This window comes from Rhinopithecus bieti, unplaced genomic scaffold, assembly GCF_001698545.2.
Source record: "Rhinopithecus bieti isolate Rb0 unplaced genomic scaffold, ASM169854v2 scaffold_12155, whole genome shotgun sequence".
Lineage (NCBI taxonomy): Eukaryota > Metazoa > Chordata > Mammalia > Primates > Cercopithecidae > Rhinopithecus > Rhinopithecus bieti.
In genome coordinates this window covers 57198-81802 of record NW_016807423.1, presented here as the reverse complement: position 1 = coordinate 81802, position 24605 = coordinate 57198, and the positions used below count along the sequence as shown (strand labels likewise).

At 49.8% G+C, this 24605-nt stretch overlaps 1 protein-coding gene across 5 annotated transcripts; it reads left to right on the top strand.

Moving 5' to 3' along the window:
* Positions 1–82: 82 nt before the first annotated feature.
* Positions 83–19125, top strand: CYP4B1 (cytochrome P450 family 4 subfamily B member 1). Of its 5 annotated transcripts, none has more exons than XM_017881706.1 (12): positions 83–347; positions 10509–10650; positions 10841–10885; positions 12200–12327; positions 13186–13310; positions 13616–13767; positions 13913–14019; positions 14851–15041; positions 16836–16969; positions 17749–17813; positions 17915–17997; positions 18408–19125. In XM_017881706.1, exons 1-12 carry the CDS (start codon positions 168–170, stop codon positions 18589–18591), a joined length of 1536 nt encoding a protein of 511 aa, XP_017737195.1. In that variant the 5' UTR covers positions 83–167; the 3' UTR covers positions 18592–19125. The 5 variants fall into 5 exon arrangements, with proteins under 5 accessions (XP_017737195.1, XP_017737194.1, XP_017737197.1 ...); XM_017881705.1 differs by having other exon boundaries at positions 13613–13767; XM_017881708.1 differs by lacking the exon at positions 17915–17997 and having other exon boundaries at positions 13613–13767.
* The last annotated feature ends 5480 nt before the right edge of the window (positions 19126–24605 follow it).

Below are 24605 nucleotides of genomic sequence, written 5' to 3'. Positions count from 1 at the left end.
GGGGTTGCTGTCTCCGCCTTATGGCACTCAGCCCAGTCTTGGCTGCTGCTGGCTTCAGGGAGTGGCTGGGGCTGGGTGCTGACAGGATGCATGGGTCCAGAGTATAAAGGAAACCAGGAGCAGCTGGAGGCAAGTCGAACGAAGGCTGGGTGACTGGAACTGCAGCCATGGTGCCCAGCTTCCTCTCCCTGAGACTCTCCTGCTTGGGCCTGTGGGCTTCTGGGCTGATCTTGGTCTTAGGCTTTCTCAAGCTCATCGGCCTGCTGCTGCGGAGGCAGAGGTTGGCTAAGGCCATGGGCAACTTCCCAGGGCCTCCAACCCACTGGCTCTTTGGACATGCTCTGGAGGTATGTGGAGTCGGGGGTTGGGGAGAAAGAAAACATCCTCCCTTCTTTCAGAAAATCAGGTCTAATTCCTAGGGGGCTGTGGAGGGAGACTTCAAACTTGGGCAGGAGGATGATGTCCTGGGATCCATGGCTTCCATTCAGCTTTCCCACTGGAATTTCTCCTTCACTCCAGCCTTTCAAGCTGACTTCAGAAGTGGGGGCAACTTCCAAGTCAGGGCTCAAGCATGCCACAGACGCCTTCTCTTCATTCTGAGGCCCAAAGTTTGGACCAGGTTCTGCTAAAGGCTCAGCAGTGACAGAAAGGCAATGGCAGAAATCCAAAACCTCTGGATAGTCCATAGAAGTAGGCAATCCGTTGAAAGCTCAGTCAGCGTCCACGTTGTTGTGTGTAGTGTAAAGATTTCCATTTATAAGGCAGGAAATGAGTGTGAGCATGAAGATAAGTACCACCACATGACAGACTTCACCAAGTGTCTAGGTGATTGGTGTCCCCAAAGGCAGGGCTCTCCCGGCCATGCCTGTGGGTGGCTCAGGAGCCGTGACACCTTCCCAGATTCAGATCGTGGTTCATCTTCCTGTTACTCCAGGAACTGAGTAACTCCTACTACTCCAGGGTGGAAACTACATTAGCCCCTGCTCTTAGGAAGACCTCTTAGTTTCCTACTGTCATGGGGATCTAGACCAGAGGTTTCTAATTAGACACAGGGCAGGGAATTGGAATCAACTGGGAGAAGCAAATTCCTGCACCTCCAATCCCTGGAGATTCTGATTTGTCAGATTGGAACTAGGAGTTTACATTTAAAAACCTGTCCAAGTGTTAGTGTTTTGATCTGCAGCCAGCTTGGGGAACCGAGGTAGAGATGCCAGAGACTTTTCTTTCTTTCTTTCTCTCTCTTTCTTTCTCTCTCTCTCTCTCTCTCTCTCTCTCTCTCTCTCTCTTTCTTTCTTTCTTTCTTTCTTTCTTTCTTTCTTTTTGAGGTGGGGAGTTTTGCTCTGTCGCCCAGGCTGAGGTGCAGTGGCGCAATCTTGGCTCACTGCAACCTCTGCCTCCCAGGTTCAAGCAATTCTTGTGCCTCAGCCTCCCAAGTAGCTGGGACCACAGGCATGCGCCACCACACCTGGCTAATTTTTTCACTTTGTAGAGATGGGGTTTCACTATGTTGGGCAGGCTGGTCTCAAACTCCTGACCTCAAGTGATCCACCTGCCTCGGCCTCCCAAGGTGCTGGGATTACAGGCGTGAGCCACCGCGCCCGGCTGAGATGCCAGAGATTGAGGCTCAGAGTGAGGCAAGTTCCTTCTTCCACCTCCTGAACCCACTTTCCTCATTCTCTGTCTGGGTGGGGAGCACTACTTCTCTTCCTTGATTGACACTAGAAATGAGCTTGACCTCTAGGCTTATTCTTGCCCTGACAGATAACCCTGTAACATGCATCCTGAAGACATCCAGGAAAGGAAAGGGTAGGTCAGAGAGATGAATCAGACCCAGGCCTGGGGTTCAAAGAGCTTACGGTCTGAGGGGAAAACAGACACCAGAGCCTTGCTCCCGAGCTGGGCGAGGTTCCTCCCCAGGATTCTGCCTTAGCCCAATTCTTTTTATCTCAGCACTTGTCCTGTTGGGTTGTTGTCTTCTGTTTACCTGTTCATCTTCCCCACTAGACTGTGGCTCCTGGAGGATAGAGATCTGATCTGATTCATCCCTGTACCCTCAGGGTTCAGCATAAAGCCTAGTGTAGTGTAGGCATCACTGAATGAACCAGTAGTGAATGTTGGCGAGTAGGGAGAGTATCCACAGAGGAGAAAGCATGATGGAAAAGAAAAGCAGAAGGACCAGGAAGTCTTGGGAGAGGGTTTGCCAAGTACACAGGAGGGCCAAGGGAAGGTTGAGGTCTGACACTAAAGGGGTACGAGAGGTATTTAGAGAGAACTTTCTCCCTTTCTTCTTGTTCCCTTTCCACTTCTACCTGCCTTCGTCAAATTGTGTTTGCCCTCAGCCAGGGGCTTCTTTAGGACAGGGACCTTGCACCTCCACCTCCAGGTCAGAACTGGCTGTTTTCTTTTCCCCAACGGCCCCCACCCCCACCTTGAGAGACTGGGCCCAGGACTTCTGCATTTTAATTCATAACATTGTGAGTCCATAAAAGGTTACTGCAAAGTTGATTCTTAGGCCCAGCAATGATGGGAGTTAGGAACGGGAGGAAGACTGGTGGGTAAAGGGACTAGGGGCAGGGAAGAGCTGTCCGTCAGGATTAATTTCTCCTTCTTGGTCTTCAATTACAGTCTGGAGGCCTTGGTAGCATCTACCTATCATCCTCCTCAATTCTCAGAATGTGTCTTCTGTAGGTGGGGACATGTCCTATTCTTCCAGGGTCCCCCTCATTCCAGTCTAGGAACCAGGGAGGACTTTGCATGTAGTAGGTGCTCAGCTATATTGTTGGCCTGAGGTTGGAACCCTTGAAAGAAGCCAACAAATCTGATGTGCGTGTCTGTGTGCGTGCATGTGTGTGTGTGTGTGCACGCGCGTGTAGAATGCCAGCTCCCAGACCAAGGAAATGAGATTCTCTGAGGCTGCAGAGGCCTCTTTCCCAGCCATGCCCTTTGCTGTGACAGTGCCCTTGACCTTGTGCTGTGTAGTGAAGACAGGGCTGTGGCTCATTTTCATTCAGTAGACATTGATCACAGGCCTTTGCTGTGCCTGGTTAGCTAAGCCACTTTACCTCTCTGTGCTTCTGTTTCCCTGTCAACAAAGTGGAGATAATCATTTTTACCTTACTGGGTGAGAAGGGGTTAGAAAGAGATAAAGTATAGGTATTTTGCAAACTACTGGGCAGATAAACGTCAGGTGTTAAATCATTGTAGAGGGATTCTTGCTACAAAACACCCTGGGGCATTTGCTTTCTTCATCACCTTCCTTCTTCTCAAATCAACCCAGTCTTTGTGAGCCAGATACAGTCCCTCTTTCCTAAGCAACCAGCAGTGTCTGATCAACAACTCTGGGTCTGGTCCTATGCTGAGGCCAGAGGATGAAGAATCAAGACAAAGAGGTTGCCTCAGAGGAACTAGGTCTATAGGAGAGATGAATAACACAGTACAAGTGTTACCAATCCTTGGGCCTAGAGAAGGGCTCCTCTCAGCATGCGGAGTCAGGGAAGGTCCAGGGAGGTGATGATGAGGCACATCCTCAAAGATCTGGAGGTAGAAACCTGTGGCAGGAAGTGCAGATGAAAAGGCAGAAGGTGCTATCTGTGCAAAAAGGCACACAGGCTGGAAAAAGCAGTGTGTTTAGGAAATAAATTGTGTTTTGGGGTCTAGGACATACCTGTGTTAGTAGCTCAGCAGTTCTGCAGTGGTGACAGGGAGGACAGAATGGAGAGGATGAGGCTGGAGGTGGATGGGGATGTCACACAGATCCTTGAGGCCAGGTCAAAAGGCTTTACCTTATTCTGAGGATGATAGGGAACGATGGAAGGAATTTAAGCAAGGGAGAGACAAGCTTAGACTTATGTTTTAGAAAGATCACTTTGGCTTCAGGGTGGTAAATAGACTGACGGAGGGCAAATAGGAGGCAGGGAGGCTAGGGTGGAGGTGATCCAAGCCTCCACCTTGTGTTGGGGAGTGAACCAGTGGGCTGGAGGGAAGTGGAAGGTGGAGCAGGCCAGGTCTTGGCATGGGTGGGCACAGGAGAGAGAGGCATCGAGACCTCCACTGTAGCCAGACATGAGGGTCAGTGAGGGCCCCTCCATGTAGCAGGAAAAGGAAATAAGGATTGCCCTTGGAGCTCTGTTAATTGGAGGCATCAACACAGCTGGACCAGAGCAGAATCTGGCAAAACTCATCAAAAGAGAGCCATAAGACTGGATTGTAAATAGGAGGAATGAATTTTTTGTCTCAATTTTAAAATGTGGGCATCTGAGACCCAGGAAGAGGAGGCTCAGTGGCGGGCAGCCCTGTCAGTGCCTGGGTATGGAATCCTTGAGTACTAGATTTGGAGAATTCTGTGGCAGAGTCTCCTCCCATGACCTGCTACATCTGGCTCTTTTCACTCTGGTTTGCTAATTTCAAGGTAAAAATCACTTGGTGGGCCTGCAGAGGGGAGGGGCTGCCTCTACAGGACATCCCTCTTCATATTGATATAAACCATGGAGAAAACGACATTCCATATTCCTGGCTAGTTTTGGGATGGGTGATGGTTCTATCCCCAGGTTCAGTAGGAGAGGCAGATTTTGGGGACAAACGTGTCCGAAGATGTGTATGAGCGTGGGTGTGGAAAGGCTGGGTCTGAGGAATCTGGAGGGTGTCATGCAGAGAGTTCCGGGGGCTGATTATGATTCTGGACCTCAGGAGACAGGTAAACTGGAAAAAGCTGTCAACTGAGAAATTGTTGGTAGGTAGATGGCACAGGAAACCACAGAAGCAGGTGAGAGCTTTCAGGGAGAAGATTCAACAAGGGAAGAGGCCAAGGACTGGATCTGGAGGAACAAACAGTGGGTGAGGAGCTGCCCAGGGCGGCCACTGGGAGAGAGGGGAGGACATCCAGGAGACAGTGCACGAGAGACGGGGAGTCATCTGGGCTCAGTGCCAGGGAGGGTGCTGGATTCCTTAGCAAGAGCAGCATAGGAGAGGTGGGGCCGTCACAAGGAATTGGAAACAGTAGGCACAGCTCTTTAGAGAAGTTAGATTATGAAGGGATAAGGAAATAAGGTGTTAGCCGGAGGAGGAAACTGAACCAAGGGAGGTTTGGTTTTGTTTTCTTTCTTTCTTTCTTTTTTTTTTTTTTTTTAAAGTGAGAGACTTGAACAAGTTTTGAATGAGGATGGGAAGGAGCCTGCAGAGAAGGTGAGGTCTGTGATTTGGGAGAGAGGGGCTGATTGATAGGTGAGGTACCTTGTGGGGAGGGTCGGAATCCAGAGGGACTGGTCTTGGACGGGCCCTGCACGCTCCTCTCCTGAAACAGAAGTAAACAGAGAGGCTGGGCGCAGGTAGGGTGGTCCTTCAGGTCTGCCAGCTGACTTTTTGGGTTTTCTTATCTGATGGGTTCTATTTTCTCTGGGAAGTAGAGCAAAGGTGATCTGCCAGGAGTGAGGAGGGGAGAGGTAGAGGGGGCAGTTGAAAGAAAAGTTTTTGAGAAGCAGATTGTGGCTGATGCCATGGGGCTTTCCAGAAGACATGTCTGCTGCTCTTTGCTGAAATGTCACCTTAGAGAGACCTTCCTAGCCCACCCCCATCCATAGTGGCAGCCCTGCCCCTTACTCTGCTTTTTTTCTTTCGGGAGTTATCACTACCTGAAATCATACTCTTGGCGTATTTGATTCTTGTTTATTTTCTTTCTCCCCGCTTGGAATGTATGCTGGTGGGGCCTGGCTTTGTCTTGCTCACCGCTGTAACCCCAGAAACTAGCGCTGTCTCTGTCTCACTGCCCATGTGTTGGAAGAGTGGATGAATCTCTGGAGGGACCCAACTCTGGGCAGCAAAGCTGCCCATGCAGACTGAGGACAGATGACTGCATCCCCTTGGACTCTTGGGCATTTCTTGGGTCCCTGCCCTCCTGCCTTTTTAGTTGTTTGGATGCTTTCCTGCATTCCTCCTCTCACCTGATTGGGTGCTCCTGAATCTGGAGTTCACCTTTGGATGCTGAAGACAGGGAGGGTGTTGGGGGCAGAGCACAGGCTTTGGAATCTAAAGACTGGGGCATGATGCTAGTTGTGTGACTTTGGACAAAGCCCATCATCACTTCCTAGCCAAGGCATGGTGGCTAGAGAGTCCTGGTGACCACACTGATCTCACCCAAAGTCCCTTTGCTCCTTCTATTGAGCTAGGGGTTCTTTCTGTATGTTATCTGTTCACATGTACATGTGTAATGGTTCCTTTGTCTTTGAAAGGGAGGATGGAGGATGAAGTCTTGTTTGTCACCAGCATGGGAGGAAGTCACCTCTCTGCTCCCTGGGGCATTTTGCATTTGATCCCCTCTTTTCAGGCTCTCCATGACTCTGTTCAACCTCACAGCTGAATCCCCAGCGAGTTTGTATACATTGAGTCTGCTTTTCCCACTGAGTTTTATAGTTATTTCAGAGATACTACTTCTACTCCCTTTTGGTTGGTTTTTCTTGGCTTCTAGCTCTTTAGCTTTATTTAAAAACTTGGCAGTGGCTTGGACTCATGCACACATGGAACCCTGGTAATCTTGGGTGTGGGGAGAGGGACCATGGTAGGGAGACAGCTGAGACCAGGGCACCAAAGGGCACTGTCCATCCTGGTGGAGAGCAGACCTAGGGGGTTCTAGCTCCCCACTCCCAATCCCTGCAGGACTTCCCTGGGCAGTGGGAGCCTGTGTGGTCCCAGAGGGAGACCCATGGGGAAGGCTATGGGCAGGTGGCTTTCACTTTAGCAACTAAGACGCCTTTTGAAGAATTAAGACTGTCCAAAGACGGTTGGGGTGTTTTGAAAAGAAGTTGCCTGTCACTAGAGATGTTTGAGCACTTGGGCAGGGATTCTTACCAGGTGAAGGTGCTGGGCAGGCACCCTGTGTGCTGGGAATCTGAGACCGACATGACCTGCCTTGAGGGAACAATGACATGCTGCCGAAAAGGAAACCTCTTCGTCTTTCTCCTCCCTCATCTTTTGTTTTTTGAAACTCTTACCCCATTTTGTGAGCCAACTTATTTTTGTTCTGAAGCAGCCCCCTGGGGAACTGTAACTGCAACACACTGGTCGAGGGTAGCTTGTTTCTTGGACACTGGCCCACTGAGCTTCAGGTCAACTGGCTGATGGCTTGAGCAGGCTTGCTAACAAGGGCTGCAGAAAGAGCCTAAGCCAGGATCCCTGGTCTCCCTTAACTCACACTGAATGAGTAATCCAGTTGTATAATCCTGAGCTGGGACACTTACAGGGCTGGGAGGTCTGGGATGGCTTGTCTTTTCTCCAGAAGGAAGGAAACAGGAAGAGAACAGGGCATGAAGATAATTCCCTTTGGTCTTTGTACTGCACGTTTCCACCTATAAAAAGAGGTCAGGGTTCCACTAGGCAATGTTGAAATCCCTTTCCCATCTGATTCTTGGAGCAAAGCTTACTTTAGACTCTTGGGAAGCAGAGAGGAGAGTGGTGACATATGCTTGCTCTTCCCAATCCTTCCTGTGGTTTATTTCTGGTGAGGTCAACAAGGAGTGCCAATGTGAGGGTGGGAGGTGGGGCTGGGGAGCTGGGATCAGTGAATTATCTTCATGCCCTGTTCTCTTCCTGTTTCCTTCCTTCTGGAGAAAAAACAAGCCGTCCCAGACCTCCCAGCCCTGTAAGTGTCTCAGCATAATCCAGTTGTGTAATCCAGAGGAACTGTCCAGGCAGCCACGTGTACCCCACAGGGAAGATGCCTCAGCCCTCTTGAGGGGCTGCAGCTGCAATAGTGGGACCAGGTGCTGGGAGCTGTCCTCCCTCTTACCAGGCTCCTGGGGTAATCAAGGCAGGTGCCTGGCAGGTGCTTCTAGTTCTCTAGATTTATTTAAAGCTTGGCCATGGCTTGGGCTCATCACACGTTTTTAATTTATTTTAAATTTATTTATTTCTTAAATAAATCTAAAGAGCTAGGAGAAAGTTGGGCACAAGGAGGCAGTGACAAGCTGACTGCCACCTTGATCAGGGCACAGGCTGTGAATGTGGTCAGCATGAGACCAGGGTCTACTGTCCCTTGTGGGGTTGCTGCAGAGGTGCACAAGGGTAACTGATAAGGAGGGGAGTTAGGCTTGGATGAACCAGATCAGCCAAAGGCTCCTTCCGATCCTGAGATCCTATGAGTCTGGCTTTTTTGTGACGTAAGCCTTTCCTTGACCCATCCAATTGGGCTTTCTGGACCTGACAGGGATGGAGAGAAGGGGAATGGTCAGGTGACCAGGAAGTTGGCGAGGAAAACCCAGGAGGGCAGATGGAAAAATAAGAGAGACACTGGGGAAAGGAGCGCTTCCAGGGGTACCAGCCAGGAAGGAGGCAGGGATACCAGAAGGTTTCCTCTTACCTGTGGGTAGAGATGATTTTTATCACTTTGTGTTCTTTTTGACATTGTGTACTCAAGGGCAGTGAAAACTCTTACAGCCCTGTTGGGTTGAACTCAGGATTCCGAGTTCAGAGGCAGTGAGGGAAGGGATCTGTGGGATGATTACAGACGACTCCACAGAGGGCCTAGGAGGGGAAGAGCCCTAGAGAAGGCACAGACAGGTGGCTGGAGGCCAAAATAGGCCCAATCCCATGAGCCCTTGGAGATAGTGGCTTGGGCCAGAAAGGATCCCTCGGGGCTACATTATCAGATGCCTGTGTCCTTCTTTAAGAATGTTCCCTGGAAGATACAACATGGATGTCTTAGTCCTTTGTGTTGCTATAAATGAATACCTGAGACTGGGTAAAAGGTTTATTTGGCTCACAGTTCCACAGGCTGTACAGGAGGCATGGTCAGTTATCTGCTTCTGGTGAGGGCTTTAGGAAACTGCTATTCATGAGAAGGAGCAGACATCACATGACAAGAGAGGAGGAAAGGAGGGAGAGAGAGACAGAGAGAGAGAGAGAGACGTGCCAGACTCTTTTTAACAAACAGTTATCATGGGAGCCAAGAGAACTCACTCAATCCTGCCAGAAAGGCCCCAGGGTCATTCATGAGGGATCCACCCCTATGATGCAAACACCTCCCACGAGGCCCCACCTCCAACACTGGAGATCACATTTCAAAATGAGATTAGGAGGGGAAAAATGTCCAAATTATTAAGGTTTGGATATTTTTCCCTTCCTAATTTGTGTGGATACTATAAACGAGTAGGTGGCAGTTGTGAGAGAGAATTTTAGAGAGAAAAAGCAGGCCCAGCACAGGCTCAGGCCTCTACAGGAATTTTATGGGATTGTAACCTAACATCTCTATTCCTTAGGCTCGTCCCTCTTCCCTAAAATGGGACCACTTAGAATTGTTGTGAGGATTCAATCAGGTCAAAATGTAAGTAGCTTAAACAAGGTCTGGCACACAACAAGTGCTTAATAAAGATTAGTCATTACTATGCCTCCTTACAAACTCCAGAGCTTGGACCTTTCCTAAGGCCCCTGGGCAGACCACTAGGAGTGTTAAGTGTATTCTTGAAAGACTTCCACTAAATGAGGAAAAATAGTTAAATACATTACATCCCTATAGTGAAATACCACACGACTGTTAAAAATACTAATGACAGTTAAGTGCACTAGCATGGAAAGGAGGACAAGATATGCTTAATGGAAAAAGGCTGGTTTTGCAAAAATATTTATTGTATAACTTTGTTTACTTAAAACACCTCTGGGTGAGTATATGTGGCTATAAAACCTCCAAAGGACATGTACCAACCTCTGGATGACCCATTCAAGCTCATCCCAGGTGACTGTCCCACCACGGGACACCTCCTGGAAGACACCCAGCACCTTTCCCACCCCAGCACCTTTGTGCTTGCTGTTTTCTCACCCGGAATGCTTTTCCTTTATGCTTCCCACAGCCAGAGCCTCACCATCCTTCAAGTTTCACCTTAAATGTTGTCTCCAACAAGAAGCCTTCCAAGATCACCCTATCGAAGCAGGCCCTCCCTGTTAGTGTCTCTCATAGCACTGTTTTTATTCTCAGCACTCACTATTGTCTGTGATTATTTTGCTTAATTGTCTACTTGTCTATTATCTGTCTTCTCCATAGAATGAAAGGGCAGAACTTGTCTGTCTCATTCCTCTGAGATGTTGAGAACAGAGCCCTGCACATGTAGGCCCTCAATAAAAATATGTTGAAAGATGCAGCAGGGGTGGAATTGAGGCTATTTCTCTATTGTACAACGAGCAAATATTACCTTTATAATGAAAGAGCTTTAATGTGGAGAAGAAAGCACTTTCTGGCTGCAGTGCAGTAAAGAGTTGGTGGCAGGTGCCAAGTGGAAGCAGGCTGGCTAGTTTGGGGATGTTGAGCTAACCCCGGTGTAAGAGGAAGGCGACTTGGACTTAGAGCATGGTTGTAGGGCTGGAGAGGGCACTAGGCCTAGGAATGTTTAGGAGAAGGGAGTGCAGGAGAGGTAAGGAAGCAACCAGGGCCTGCCTGGGCAGCCTTCTCCCCTGCCCTCCCAGGGACTTGGGGCCTGGCTGGAGACAATGTGTTCCTGAGTGACCTTGGCCTTCTGTCATCATTTCAGATCCAGCAGACGGGGAGCCTGGACAAAGTGGTGTCCTGGGCCCACCAGTTCCCATATGCCCACCAACTCTGGTTCGGACAGTTCATTGGCTTCCTGAACATCTATGAGCCCGACTATGCCAAAGCTGTGTACAGCCGTGGGGGTGAGGAGAGAGGATGGGACTCTCAGGAGAGGGTGGGGCTTCCTGAGAACAAAGGGCTCAGGGCACCATGTGAGGAGGAGGCCTGGGCCTGTGTACTAAGTCTGGGCGGCTGAGGTGCCCTCCCTACTCATAAACGAGCCTTCTCTAGGAACCCCGGGTCCCTGCTTGACCTGATTGTCTCCTCCTGCAGACCCTAAGGCTCCTGATGTGTATGACTTCCTCCTCCAGTGGATTGGTGAGTGAGCACCTGCCTTCCCTGCCATGCCCACCTCAGACCCATGGTGCTGGGTGACTAGGATCCTGCCCTGTCCTGCTCAATTGGTTATCCCAGATGGCCTAGTTCCCGGGTACCCATCCTAAGCTCAGCTGTCAGTGGGGAGACAGGGGAGGAACAGGAGAGCCCCCAGCTGTGGAGCCAAGGCATCTTCTCTGGCAGGGCCTGCCTTCTCTAGACAGGGCAAAGGCTCTGGAGAATGTGTGAGTGTGAAGAACAGTTTCCTGAAGGAGGTGGCACTGGAGTTGATCCAAAAGGGGATTTAAATAGGTGGTGCTGGCCAGGGCAAGGGTCTGAGGAAATGGTGTGGTGGTAGGACCACGGCTGGTCACCAGAGGCTGTGAGGCTGTCGGAGTGGCGGCAAGGTAGAGCCCAGCTGGGAGATGAGGCTGGGCAGGGAGGACAGGCCAGCCTTGACTGCCAGGATGAGGACGTGATTTGATGTCGAGAGTAGGTGGGAGTCATTGAGTATTTTATTTTATTTTACTTTTTTCTTTTCAGAGGTAGTCAAGTTAAACCCATTGAGTGTTCTTTAGCCACCACATCCTTCTCCAAAGCTCCTCTTTTACTCATGATCCTATGGGGTCTTCAGTGTTTTCCTGGGAGCTGAGAAAGGGCAGGGCCAAGAGGGAGAGCACATTCCCAATCCTATTTACTCACCGAGTACCACTGGGAAGTCTTTTTGCTTCTAACACTCTTTTCAGTTATCAATGGGAGGATAAAATTAGAAGGCAGAAAGAAAAGGATTAGGAAAATGAAGAGGTGGTTTTGGAGACAGGAATGCATTTCCATTGCTGGGTGTGTTGGGGTGGGGTAGGAAGGTTCCCACCTGAGGCCATGAAGCACGAACACAGTGGGCCATTCCCCAAGTCCTGAAGCTGTGGCGAATCTCAGCAGCTGACAGTCAAGGCTCAGCAGGCTGCCCCCGCTTGACTGTCTCCAGGGGGATGTATGTCCTTTGTCTCATATCTGGCAATGTCATCTGACACAAGTTCCTGGACCCAGGCTTGTGGGTGCAGCTGAGAGGCAGAAGCTGAGTCATCCTGTCCTAAGGAAGGAGCTCACTCAGCCAAGAACTGCCGCCACCTGTGTCCTGAGGCCCTGGTAAACCAGGGCGAGGGCGTGGAGGGAAATACTGGGTCGCTTAGTGGCCCATCCTTGGAGGGTTCCAGGCTCAAGGATGGAGTTGGGTAGGATGTGCTTAGCCCCAGACTGCCAGGGGTGGGGCAGTATCTCCTGGACTGACCAGCCCTCTCTCTCCTATCCCTTCCCCAGGGAGAGGCCTTCTGGTTCTTGAGGGGCCCAAATGGTTCCAGCACCGCAAGCTACTCACAGCTGGCTTTCATTATGATGTGCTGAAGCCCTATGTGGCTCTGTTCGCTGAGTCCACACGTGTCATGCTGGTGAGCTCCCTGTGCCAGAGTAGTGGAGGCTGTTGGCTCCTGGACTAGCCTCTCTCCGCCCTGATTTTGTCCTGGGGAGAGCAGGTGGTGTTCTGCAGTGAGGAGAATAGCTGAGCCCCAAGGCCTGTTCTGCCTGCAACAGCAGTGCCAAATCCCTGCACTGCTGACATGTGCCACATGCTGCCACTGAGTAGGTACTGAATCTCTGAGTGTCCTGGCAGCCCGGTCCTGGTCTCCATCAGGAGACCCAGCCCTCTTTCCTCCCAGGCCAAAGGGTCTCTGTGAGAACTTACTAAGGCTCCTAGCATAGCAGGTTTGAGGACTGCCTTTATTTGAGAGTATAGGGAAAGGCTTTCACACCTAAAAAGTGTCTCCTCACTTCCTGTCTACCACAACTGCCCAAAATTATGTCAATACAACTCATCTCTAAGAGGGATGTCAGAGGTCAGGCTTAGAGTCTCAGGGCTGGATAATCCCCAGGTTATCCAGGCTAGTGTTTCCCCTTATAGGAAATTCCTCTCCAGGATTACTTACACACTCACTGTGCTGGGGAGCTCACCACCTCTCAGCCATCCTACTCCCTTATAAGCTACCCTGACTGGGAGAAAACATCTGTGTGCGGTGCAAGATCTGCCTCCTGGTCCTGCCCTCTGAGCCTGTAGCCCAGAGGCTGCCAAACTGCTACCTATCCTATCCTGATATTCCAGCAGAATGGAGGGCAGGGCAGGGACTGGGAGTGTGTGAAGGGGGCTTGGTGGTGGAGGATAGGCTATGGGTCCTGGAGTGAAGCTTGTGGCATCCAGTCCAATTGACCCCCACATTGCCTCCTACACATTGCCTCCTATCCCTGGACTCCAGGACAAGTGGGAAGAGAAGGCTCAGGAGGGTAAGTCCTTTGACATCTTCTGCGATGTGGGCCACATGACGCTGGACACACTCATGAAGTGCATTTTTGGAAGAGGAGACACTGGCCTGGGCCACAGGTCAGGGGCCACCTCGGGGCTGACCACACTGTCTCCAAAGCCAGTTTACAGGGGAGAGTTCGTAGGGGTCCTGGGTCCTGATCTGAGAAGAGATAGCGTCCTGCCCCAGGGAGCCTTAGCTTGGGGGGAGCCAGGACTTGCTCATGGTGGGGAGAAACATCTGGCTTTAGCGAGGAGGCTTAAGGGCAGGAGAAGAAGGGCAGGATGCTCTGTGGTTGGGGCTAGATTTCTGGCATGGAGTTGCTCTGGCTCTGCTCCTGGGCCAGTGTCTAAGCCAATCCTTCCTCCTACCCTTTGCTTAGCAGGGACAGCAGCTACTACCTTGCAGTCAGTGATCTCACTCTGTTGGCGCAGCAGCGCCTTGCGTCCTTCCACTACCATAATGACTTCATCTACTGGCTTACCCCACATGGCCGCCGCTTCCTGCGGGCCTGCCAGGTGGCCCATGACCATACAGGTGGGCCTTTCCAACAAGGCTCACCTCTAGGAAGCCTGGGTTCCTCCTGCTGGCCCCTCTCTGCCCCCTCCTATTATAGGACCCCAGTTGCCCTTTGGACAGAAGATGGCTTCCCAGGCAGTGACGCTCTGTGCTTCCGGTTCAGACCAGGTCATCAGGGAGCGGAAGGCAGCCCTTCAGGATGAGAAGGTGCGGAAGAAGACCCAGAACCGTAGGCACCTGGACTTCCTGGACATTCTCCTGGGTGCCCGGGTGAGTACGTGATTGGCCACCCCCACCTACTTCCTGGACATTCTCCTGGGTGCCCGGGTGAGTACATGATTGGCCACCCCCACCTGAGGACTGGTCCCAGAGAGGTCTTCAGACCATCCTCCCAGGACAGCAGAAGGAGCTCTTAAGCATTTCCCCGTCTTTACTCAGCAAATATAGCCTGTTCCTTGTCCCAGGAAAGATATTAGCAAAGGTTCAGAGGTGGGCAGGTGTAGGGTGTGTGTGCCTGAGCTGTGGAGTTGGGAGCCTAGGTCACATGGTAGTGACTGGATGACATTTCTAGACTTCTAAGATCCCCCAAAATGTTGGCCTTGTAGAATCCTAGAATCTTAGACTTCATTCATTCATTCCTTCATTCATTCATTCCGTAAGTTCTTTATTCATCAACTCTAGAAACTCACTGAGCTCTGACTCTGGGTCGGTTCCTATGCTAGGATGCAGAGATGGGAAAGACCTGGCCCTGCCCTCCAGATGCTTACAGTCCAGCAGGGGAGATAGTAGGTAGATGCTGACCAAAATGTCTTCCTCTGGCAGGTGGTATTCTGCATGCCCAGTGAGCAGAACTAACAGTCCAGGCTGGACAAGGCACAAGTCATTTGGTCAGAGCGATTAGGGAGGGCTTTGTAGAAGAGGAAGCATCCAGGCTGAGCTTTGAAGAAAGATGGGAATCTGGGGGAAAGTCCTAATCCACCTTCTGAAAAGGAGCTTTCACTCTCTCCCTGAGACCTTCATTTGACAACCACTGCTACGAGTTCTTCTTGTTACCCATCTCCAATATCCCGAGCTGTCCTATTATTGCCTTCCCTAACCCAGGATGAAGATGACAGCAAGCTGTCAGATGCAGACCTCCGGGCTGAAGTGGACACATTCATGTTTGAAGGCCATGACACCACCACCAGTGGTATCTCCTGGTTTCTCTACTGCATGGCCCTGTACCCTGAGCACCAGCATCGTTGTAGAGAGGAGGTCCGTGAGATCCTAGGGGACCAGGACTCCTTCCAGTGGTGAGTGAGTCTGAGGGTGGGCCCAGTTTATCCTGCTCAGCCCTTGGGAAGGGCGGTGCCCATCCTGTCCTGAACCATCCTGGAAGTCAGGTGAGGTGGCGGCGGCTGTCCTGTTTCCCCCAGTGTCATACCATTTGTGACAGCAGGGGGTGGGGGGTGGGGGGTGGCTGGGCACAGACACACCCCGAGCCCGTTCTCCCAAAATGGAGCCTTTTCAGATGTGTTACGTAGAGAAAGTTGTCAGCAAGAGGCTGCTATTTTGTGTGCTAACTTCTTCTGAAGGTAGAACCTGATTACCCTTCTGGGTTCCTGGATAGAGTAGGGAGAGCTGGGAGAGAAAGAGGTGGAAATGTGGGGGTGAACAGAGTTGGGACAGCTAGGAGAGCCAGTCCCTTGCTACTTGCCTTTGGATGGCAGTACTCAGCTTCCAGATGCCATATCTCTCCTGCTGGTGAAGGAGAAAAGACTTCCCCAAACTTCATCACTTAAAAATTTTCCATTGTTTTCCCCTGTTTCTTGGCCTAAGACTGAACTCCTGAACACTTAAGGATTGACCTTGACCTCTCTTTGCAGCGTGAGCTCTAGGAGTCTCTCAGAAGCTCCTCCAACCTTGCTCGCTGTCTGTTCCCCTCAGACCTTGGCTTGTGGTCAGACACCCTGCCTTTATCTCTGGGCTCCTGAGCAGCCTCCAGCAGGGGGCTGGGCACACAGCAGGGGTACAGAAAATGCTGAGCCGGTGGGGGAACTTTAGATCCACTTGAGGGGGACTGACCTTTAACTCCAGGGTCTAGGACCTGGAGTATGAAGCTTCATTACCATTTCTGTTGGTCATATGTGAGAATCCCACCCCCCTCACAGGGTATCCAGGCACATGCCAGGTGCTATCAGGGGTGCAGAATGGAAGAGAAAGAGAAGCCAAGTTGCTGCTCATGGGGTTTTGTGAGAGACAAATTCACATAACCAAACAGCGAGAGAAAATTACAGGATCGCGTGGTCTGAAGGCTGAGCACAGAGGGAAGGAATGAGGCTTGAATTGACTTTCTAAGGAGGGTTAAAATTCAGGCAAAGAGAGCAAGCTAGGTATTGTAGGCTGGGTAACAATGTGAACACAACCCGAGGCAGGGATTAGAATATTTATTTTATTTTCACGTCATTCCATCTAGAGCTTGAAGCAACTTAGAGGACATTTATTCAATAAAATAATAAAATGCAAATGAAAAATAAGAGCCAGTGGGGAGTTTGGGGACTCTGTAATAAAATATTGCCCAGTAGTTATAGTTGGATGTCATATCTGGGCCTGAGCTTCCTGGTGGCCAAAGGGAAAAGACACACACACACACACACACACACACACACACTCACTCACCTCATTAAACAATGCATGAACTTTGGTTGATTCATTCAACCAATGTGTATCAGCCCCGGTTTCTTTCATTCTGCTCAGTAGGGGAAACCAAGTTGGAACCTAAAGAACTATCCTTTGTAGGCATCTATGGGGGTCCTGAGAGTTGCAGAGGTGACCTTGTCTTTGATGGCTGTGTGCACATTCATCTCTAGGGTCCTGTGCCTTCTTCTCCTACCAGTGAAGATGAGAAAGGGATGCAGAAAAGTGGAACCAGATCCCTTAGATCTGAGTGTCCACACCATGTCAGGCCTGGCCCGGACACTTGGAACCCTGTGGCCCTGACTCTTGAGTGTGTGGTGGTGGTGAGGGAAAACTGGGGCTGGAGTCTGCTTTCTTCCCAAATCCTATTGCTTCCCATTTCCAGAATGTTCTGGTTGTGTTCCTGGCAGGGATGATCTGGGCAAAATGACTTATCTGACCATGTGCATCAAGGAGAGCTTCCGCCTCTACCCACCTGTGCCCCAGGTGTACCGCCAGCTCAGCAAGCCTGTCACTTTTGTGGATGGCCGGTCTCTACCTGCAGGTGAGATGGGTGGATTTGGGGGTAGAAATGGAGTCCTCTTCATGCTCCTCTGGCACCCTCTGTGCCTTTAGTCAAATCTTTGCACTTTGGGGGAAGAGCTCAGGCTTTGCGTTCAGAGAGCCCTGGTTCTCAATCCCAGCCCCACAACATATTGATCAATTCTTCTACCTCTGAGCCTCCATTTCCCCTTCTGTAAAATGGGGATGAGAAGAGTATCTATGTTTCAAGGCTGCTGTCAGGATTAAAGAGACAATGTCCACCAAGGCTGCCATGTACCACCATGCAGATCATGCCCCGAAGAGCACTAGAGAGCATCACTCACATAGACTATGATGCTGTGCAGTGTGCAACCTGCACAACTGTATGTGGTAGTTTTGTAAAGAGTGTTAAGCCTGTACCTGGTTCATAGTAAGCACCTGGTGAATGATAGCGGTTACTGTTGGCAGTGTAATATTATGAATAATAACTTCCCAAGAGTCAGTTAGCTGAAAAGGTTTAATAGTTCCTTCCTGTTCTACCTTATGATGGAGGGGTTCATTCTCCCTTTATTCACTTCACAAATATCTGTCAGGTGCTGCACCCAGTGCTGGGGTTACAGGAACTGGGCATGATAATGATCAAAGTACTGTGATGAGTCGGGTGTGGTCATGAACTCTCTGTCACTGGCAGTGGTCAGTAGGGGCTAGCACCCCAGGGGGCACTAGGGGACTCTGATCTTATGTGGAGGTACGCCTGGCTTCCCAGGTCTACCTGGTCACCAACCTCTGTTCTGCCCACAGGAAGCCTGATCTCTATGCACATCTATGCCCTCCATAGGAACAGTGCTGTATGGCCTGACCCTGAGGTACCCTTTCCCTGGTCTGGGAGATCAGACAGGGTGGGGGACTGGGAGGGTCACCCTCTGCCAGGACCTGGTGAGTGTTTAAGCAAGGCCTGTCTCCTCAGGTCTTTGACCCTCTGCGCTTTTCCATTGAGAATGCGTCCAAACGCCATCCCTTTGCCTTTATGCCCTTCTCTGCTGGGCCCAGGTATGGAGAGACCCAGTATCCCAGGCCCTCAGGACTGGGGAGGAGAGGGTGGATGACATCATAGGGGAGGCACTATTAGAAGGTACTCTGAATATGGGGAATCATGCTGGGTTTGTGATGATTCTAATGCAGGAGCCTTCTTCTTGCAATTATCATATTCCTGTCCCTGGGAAGTAGGTGGGATAGGTGAGTCATTCCAAGAGAGACTCCCATTCCAGACCCCCACCATGTGAATCTACCTGGTCTGGGACCCTCACCATGCTCCCAAGGTTTGTGTGGGAGGTCAACCAATCTATCAGCAAATTATTCATCCAAAAATAGTTATTGACTTTTGTTGGCTGCTAAGAGCACTGAATGTCATCACTCTGGACGCTCCATTGCACAATGACTCTTTGTGCTGCTTGCTACAGGAACTGCATTGGGCAGCAGTTTGCCATGAGTGAGATGAAGGTGGTTACAGCCATGTGCTTGCTCCACTTTGAGTTCTCTCTGGACCCCTCACGGCTGCCCATCAAGATGCTCCAGCTTGTCCTGCGCTCCAAGAATGGCATCCACCTCCACCTGAAGCCACTGGGCCCTGGGTCTGGGAAGTAGCTCTGATGAGAATGGGGCCCCGGATGGCTCAGGCTGTGACCTCTCCCTGGGCACCACCCTCCCCAGGCTGGATGTAGAGGAGTTGGGGCACCCTGCCTTCAGAAGGCTTATAGTTTAGAAGGGGAGTAGATATTACCATAGACAACACCTAGAGGACAGTGCTATGTACAAATGTGTGTCTATAAATGTTTATCATGCATGTATTCTAGAGCTCATTCATTTACTCAACAAACATTTGGTGAGCACCTATTTGGTTCAAGAAACTTCATTTATCTCCTATAATTGGCAAACTTAAAAACGCAGCAGAAACTTACATTCCAACCTTAGAGGCTCATAGTGAACACAAGGAAAGTTTTGCCCTGAGATTTGTGGTTATGACTGGGTACCACTGAATAGAAGAATGGCTTAGGGGATTGCCCCTTCACTGAGATGTGTTTCTTTGTTTAACTTTGTATGTGTGTGTTTCGAATATAACAGACATAAAAAATTGCCTAAACGAAGACTGTACAAAATAATAAATAATTCTGAAGCAGACTCTCTTGTAACGGTCACTGAAGTCGAGAAATATGGGACATGGTATCACTGGTGTGTCTTCCGCTCCTCCTGAGATGTGTCTCTGTGGCACCCCTGCCGTTGTCAGCGTCTGTGTCTCACAGTCACGTGGTGCTCCAGGCATCCAGGGTTCAGCTGGGGAAGGTGGCCAAGTGGCATTAGAGGGGGGCTTCCTGGAGGAAGGGAACCCTTCTCCCCCACTTGAATCAGCTTAAATCAGGCCTTGAGAAGGCCTGGGAGGCTGGATGGGAGGGGGCCATTTTCCCACTTCTGTATGAAGGGAAGGAACCTGTAAGACACTCGTCTGGGAGGAGCTTGAGCTGAGGCCTCTGATTCTGGCCTGTTTGACCAAGCCTTCATCATGAGTACTGACACTCTCTGAGAGTGTGTGTCAGTGTGAAAAGGAGCTAAGAGTTTTGATGTGAGAAGGGATGGACAGGCTCCCTGTGGGAGGGAGATAGGAGGCTGGGGACTGGTGGGTACCAAAGATGGATTCCTTTTAATTCTTCCGGTTCTCTAAGCACACTCTGCTGCCTCCTGTGATCCTGGGCATGTGTGTGGGTTGAATGTGGAGTGTGCAGTGGGCACATACAGGTGTCGCTGTGCCTGAGTGTCTCTATATGTTGTCATGGAATGTGCACAGATGCGCACTCACCCTGAGTCTTGCCCATTGCGTGGATTGAGCAGGGTCACTTTTTGGTCACTCATTCATGCCCTTTGGGATCCTGTGGTTAGAGCACCTCTCCATGGCTGACCACCCAGAATTCTGAGCCTCCACTGTCCTTTGTTCTCTGATCATGGCCAGCACAAGCCCTCGTGTGCCACCTGATACTAGGTGAACATCCTGTGCAGGAAGTTCCCAGCCCACTCTCTGTCCCAACCCTCTCACTCTGACTCCAGTCAAGCACTGACTGTCCAGGCTGCTCCTTTCCTGCCTCCTCTCAGAGCAGGGCTAAAGTAGCCCAGTGATTTAGGAGGTCAGGGGACAGGGAGGGAGGTTCTGCCTACAGCCACAAATTTCGGGAGAAGCCCTGTCAGAGAAGCAGACAAAGATGTCACATCTTAGTAAAAAGAAGGTCTGTCTATGGCATTCAGGGACCTGGGCTAAAAATGGGGGACAGCTGTGCTCAGATCCAGCAAGAGAAGCAAGGTCTAGATGGAGAGAGGGTGGCACAGCAGGGACACCAGTCCAGTGAAGCTGTGAGAAGTAGGGGACTGGGTGGTGGAACAGCCCCCAGGCAGTCACCAAGTGTGGACAGGGTTGAGGATGTCCCTGTTCACACAGAGTGGCCAGCTAGAGGCAGGAAACCACCACAAGACTGTGGTGTGGGGGAGGAAGTGCTTGGGGTCCAACATCCTCTCCACTGGCCAGATTCATTTGTCTACCTTGGCTCCTCCCAGACCTTGCAGGACAGCTGCCCACTCCGTGAGCTTCCTGAAGAGCCTGCAGACCTCATGTGTGAGGGAAGACTGACAGGTGCCTGGTGATGTGGCCAGGCGGGGATCCCTTTTCATGTCTCATTGCGGTTATGAGAGGCTGGGTCCTTGAGGCGCTCATGCCAGACCAGGCCTATGAGGCTTTCCTGCTCAGCTCACAACAGCCCTGCTGGTTGGGATGTGGTGTGTAACTGCTCAGACTCTGGTTGCTAACTTGATTCCCAATGTGGCAGTGTTGGGAGTCTGGGCCTCATGGGCAGTGTTTGGGTCATGGGGGTGGATCTCTCATGAATAGATTAATGTCCCCCTGCAGAGGCATATGAGTTTTTGCTCTAACTGGAAGGGATTAGTTCCTGAGAATGTGGGTTTTGAAAGGAGACTGGCTTTCTCAGTCTTTCATGCTTCCTCTCTCATTCTGTGAGAGTCCTGGGTTGCAGTTTTGTTTATTATGCTTGTTTTGTGTTGGTTGGCCTTCAGCCAGGAGGTGGCGCTTTAAAGAGAGCATCATCTGTGGTAGTATAGGGAGGATCAGGTGGTGGGAGGGGCCATAGGGCTCCCAAGAGATTATGTCTTTTGTCTTTGGCTACCAAGGTGAGTAGATAAAAATTTATCAGGTGGGTGCAGGGTTAGGCATGTCTGAGCTCAGACTCTCCTTGGGTGAAGCTTGCTGCAGCAGCTGTGGGGGATGGGAGTGTGGTTCCCAGGCCAATAGAATTATGTTCCCAGGGGGATTATGGCTGCCTCTGCTGTGTCATGCAGGTTACCAGGGAAGGAGGGAAAGCCATAATTACAGGCCTCACTTAGCTCCCATGCAGCCCAAAAAGCTTGTCTCATTCCCATTATGCTTCACCAACAGCACTGAGCTTATTTCCAGGCAGTGGGTGAGCAGGGCTGAGAAGTTGCCCCATGTTACCAGCCTCCTGGCTGAGAAAGCAAACAGGGCTTTCAGGTTTCACGCTTCCTCGTCTGCTGTGGCTTCTGTGCTGTGTCTGTACTCCGGATTTGCCCCTTCCCCCAGTTCTGTCCAGGAAACTTCATGTTCAGTCAAATTTATTACGAAGTTCAGCTGGAAATTTCCTTCTTTGTGTGGTCTTTTCCCATTTCCTCTGGCTGCCCTCCCTAGGGACCCCTATGAGACAAAGTCAGAAATGGCTTCCTTGGGGACTGAGATTCCCACTGCTTCTTCTACCGCTGTATTTCACTCGGCTCTCTAAATTCATCCCAGCTCCAGGTAAGGTCAAATCCTACTCCCTCGATCTGGACTTTCAGTTTTCCCAGTGACGGTATGTGTTCAGGGACAGAGGAGTCCCCTTTCACACTTTAGACACTCACAGGTTTTTGACTGTTTCCTAGGGTCTTGCAACAGCAATCAGCTTCCTTTGAAGGGTCTGGGGATTCTGTCGGCTTTCCAGGTGTATCCTGCACTAGTTATTGGAGCAAAAAATTCATGATGTGAGTCTCCATAGGCTACTCTGTCTGTCTGAGTGGGAGCTGCAAGTTAGTCCTGCCTCCTGTTTGCCACTTTTCCCCCCAATCGGTGTATATTAACTTTTAAAAATTAGTGAAACATACAGAACATAAAATCGGACACTTTAACAAATTTTAATTGTACAGTTCCATGGCATTAATTACATTCACAATGTTTTACAACCATCATCACTACCTATGTTCAAAACATTTTCATCATGCTAAGAGGAACTCTGTAACCTTTAAGAAATTACTCTGCCTGCCCTCAGTACCTAGTAATCTCTAATCTACTTTCTGTCTTTATGTTTGCATATTCTACTACCTGTAAGTGGAATAATACAATATATTTCCTTTTATGTCTGGCTAATTTCACTCAGCACACTGTTATAATGATCATTCCTGCTGTAGCATGTATCAGAAATTCATTCCTTTTTATGATTGAATAATATTCCATTGTATGTATATACTGCATTTTGTGTACCCATTCATCTGTTGAGGGACACTTGGTATCTTTCTGCCTAATGATTATTGCGAATAATGCTGCCATAAACACTGGCTTAGAAGTATCTATTCAAGTCATTGCTTTCAAGTCCTTTGTTTACAGACACAGGAGTGGAATTGCTGGATCCTATGGTAACTGTGTTTTTATCTTTTAGAGGAACCACAAATCTTCTGTGTCCCCGTCACCCCTCTATCCACCGGAACCTGTAGTCTTCTAATTGTATTCCGGAAATGTTGTTCTTTGCCATCCCTCAGTCTTCTCACTTGGCCTTTCTGGGTCTCTGCTTGGCCTCCCTCCACACTGAAGCCACAGCCCAGCTTACACCTTCCCACACTCTTCATCGGGGAAGACGGTATCTCAGTGTCCCAGCAGGCAGCCAAGCCCTCCGTGGGCTGATGCCTCACCCACATTTTACTTGTCCAGCCCACGTCCTAGCCCTGTTCATGTGGAGACGGCTGAGAACATCCTTCCCTCACCTCTGCCTGCCACATCCTCAAGGCTAAGGCCAGAGCCCAGGTGCCTCTCACCCCCTGCCGGCTGTCTCCCTCCCTTCCTCGGCCCCCACGCAGCATTTGTGATTTATCCACAGACAGTCACAGACCAGTGTCTAGGATAGTGCCAGAAGCAGAGCTGCTCAGTGAGTGAATAAGTAAGTGAGTAAAAGGATGAATGAGGGAGCGAAGTATCTGGAGCATAGAATGTGTTTCTGTGCAACACATTTTCATCCTTGACTGTGAAGTCTTCAAGGCAGGGACAGTACTGTTTACCTCTGTTTTCTCATCACCTTGCACAGGACTTGACCCACAGAGGTAGGCTTAATAAATACTTTTCTATTTGCATGAAGTTAATTAAGTTTTTAAAATGAACAAAACAGAATGGAATTCACTGAGAGTAAATATTCGTTCTGAGCTAGAAATGGAGCTTAAGGATGCTCTCCTGTACTCTAGTGGCAGCAACATGACTGGCAGCCAGTGTTTAGGAAGAAGTTCTCCTTCTGGGATAAAGCAGTGCTGGAGAAGGTGTATCTGGAAGAAATATTTGCTTAAAGCCTGTTGCATGAAAGTTTATTCACTATTTGAAGAATTCACAGAACTATTCCTTCAGGAAAAGTTTGTTTCTACTATTTACACCACTTTCAGCATTTGTATTTCACAGGACATTTCCTGCAGCTTTTCAGATTTCCACAGCACCCATTTTGGAGTATACCTGTCCAGCTCAACAGCTATTTCAGGTGTGTTTCATATTTTACAGACTGGGAACCTTCAAATGCTGTGTCACACAATAAATATTGAGCTTTTCTTTCCAAGGCAGTCTGTTGTCCACATTTGTATGTTTTTTGCCAACATTGTGCTATGTGGACTGTGGGACCATGATATCGAGATCCCACTGCACATAAAGAATTTTGGCAACTTGGACAGTAGATGTTAATATGTGAACATTATACTGCAGCAAGAATTTAACTGGACAAGACAGGAAAATGTGGGAGATGACATACATTGATGTAAAACTTTCTATAAAGGCTTACTACTACCTTTCACTTCTGTGGCTTGAAAGGTAGGACCAGTAAGCCGAGTGAATTCTAAATATATGCAAAGCTTTGAATTATTCAACATGGCTGACTATTGAGTTAAGTAGAAAAGGTGGTTGTGCTGCATTGAGAATAAGTGGGGAGAGACAAACTGACTCTGTAAAATTCCTGATGATTGAGAGAAGCACACATCGGAAGTTCAGTGTACTGAAGAATACCTAATTCTGAAGAGTCATACTCCTAACATGAGGAAAACACCTGAATACACTCATGTTTGGAACACCCACTGACAGTGGATTTTGACTGGACATTGGGAAAGAGCAGAGGTATCAATGTCTTCATGGTGTGCCTGAAACACCAACTTGCTTTTGTGCACAGAGACACCGACGTGAGGTTTCCTGTCCACAAACAACCAATATACAAGGACGTAAATGAAGATGCTGCATATGAACACTGGGGTCACAAATGTTGGCTGTGAGCCCGGAGACTCCCCCTATCTTCCCACCCCCACTGTCACAAATTGGTGCC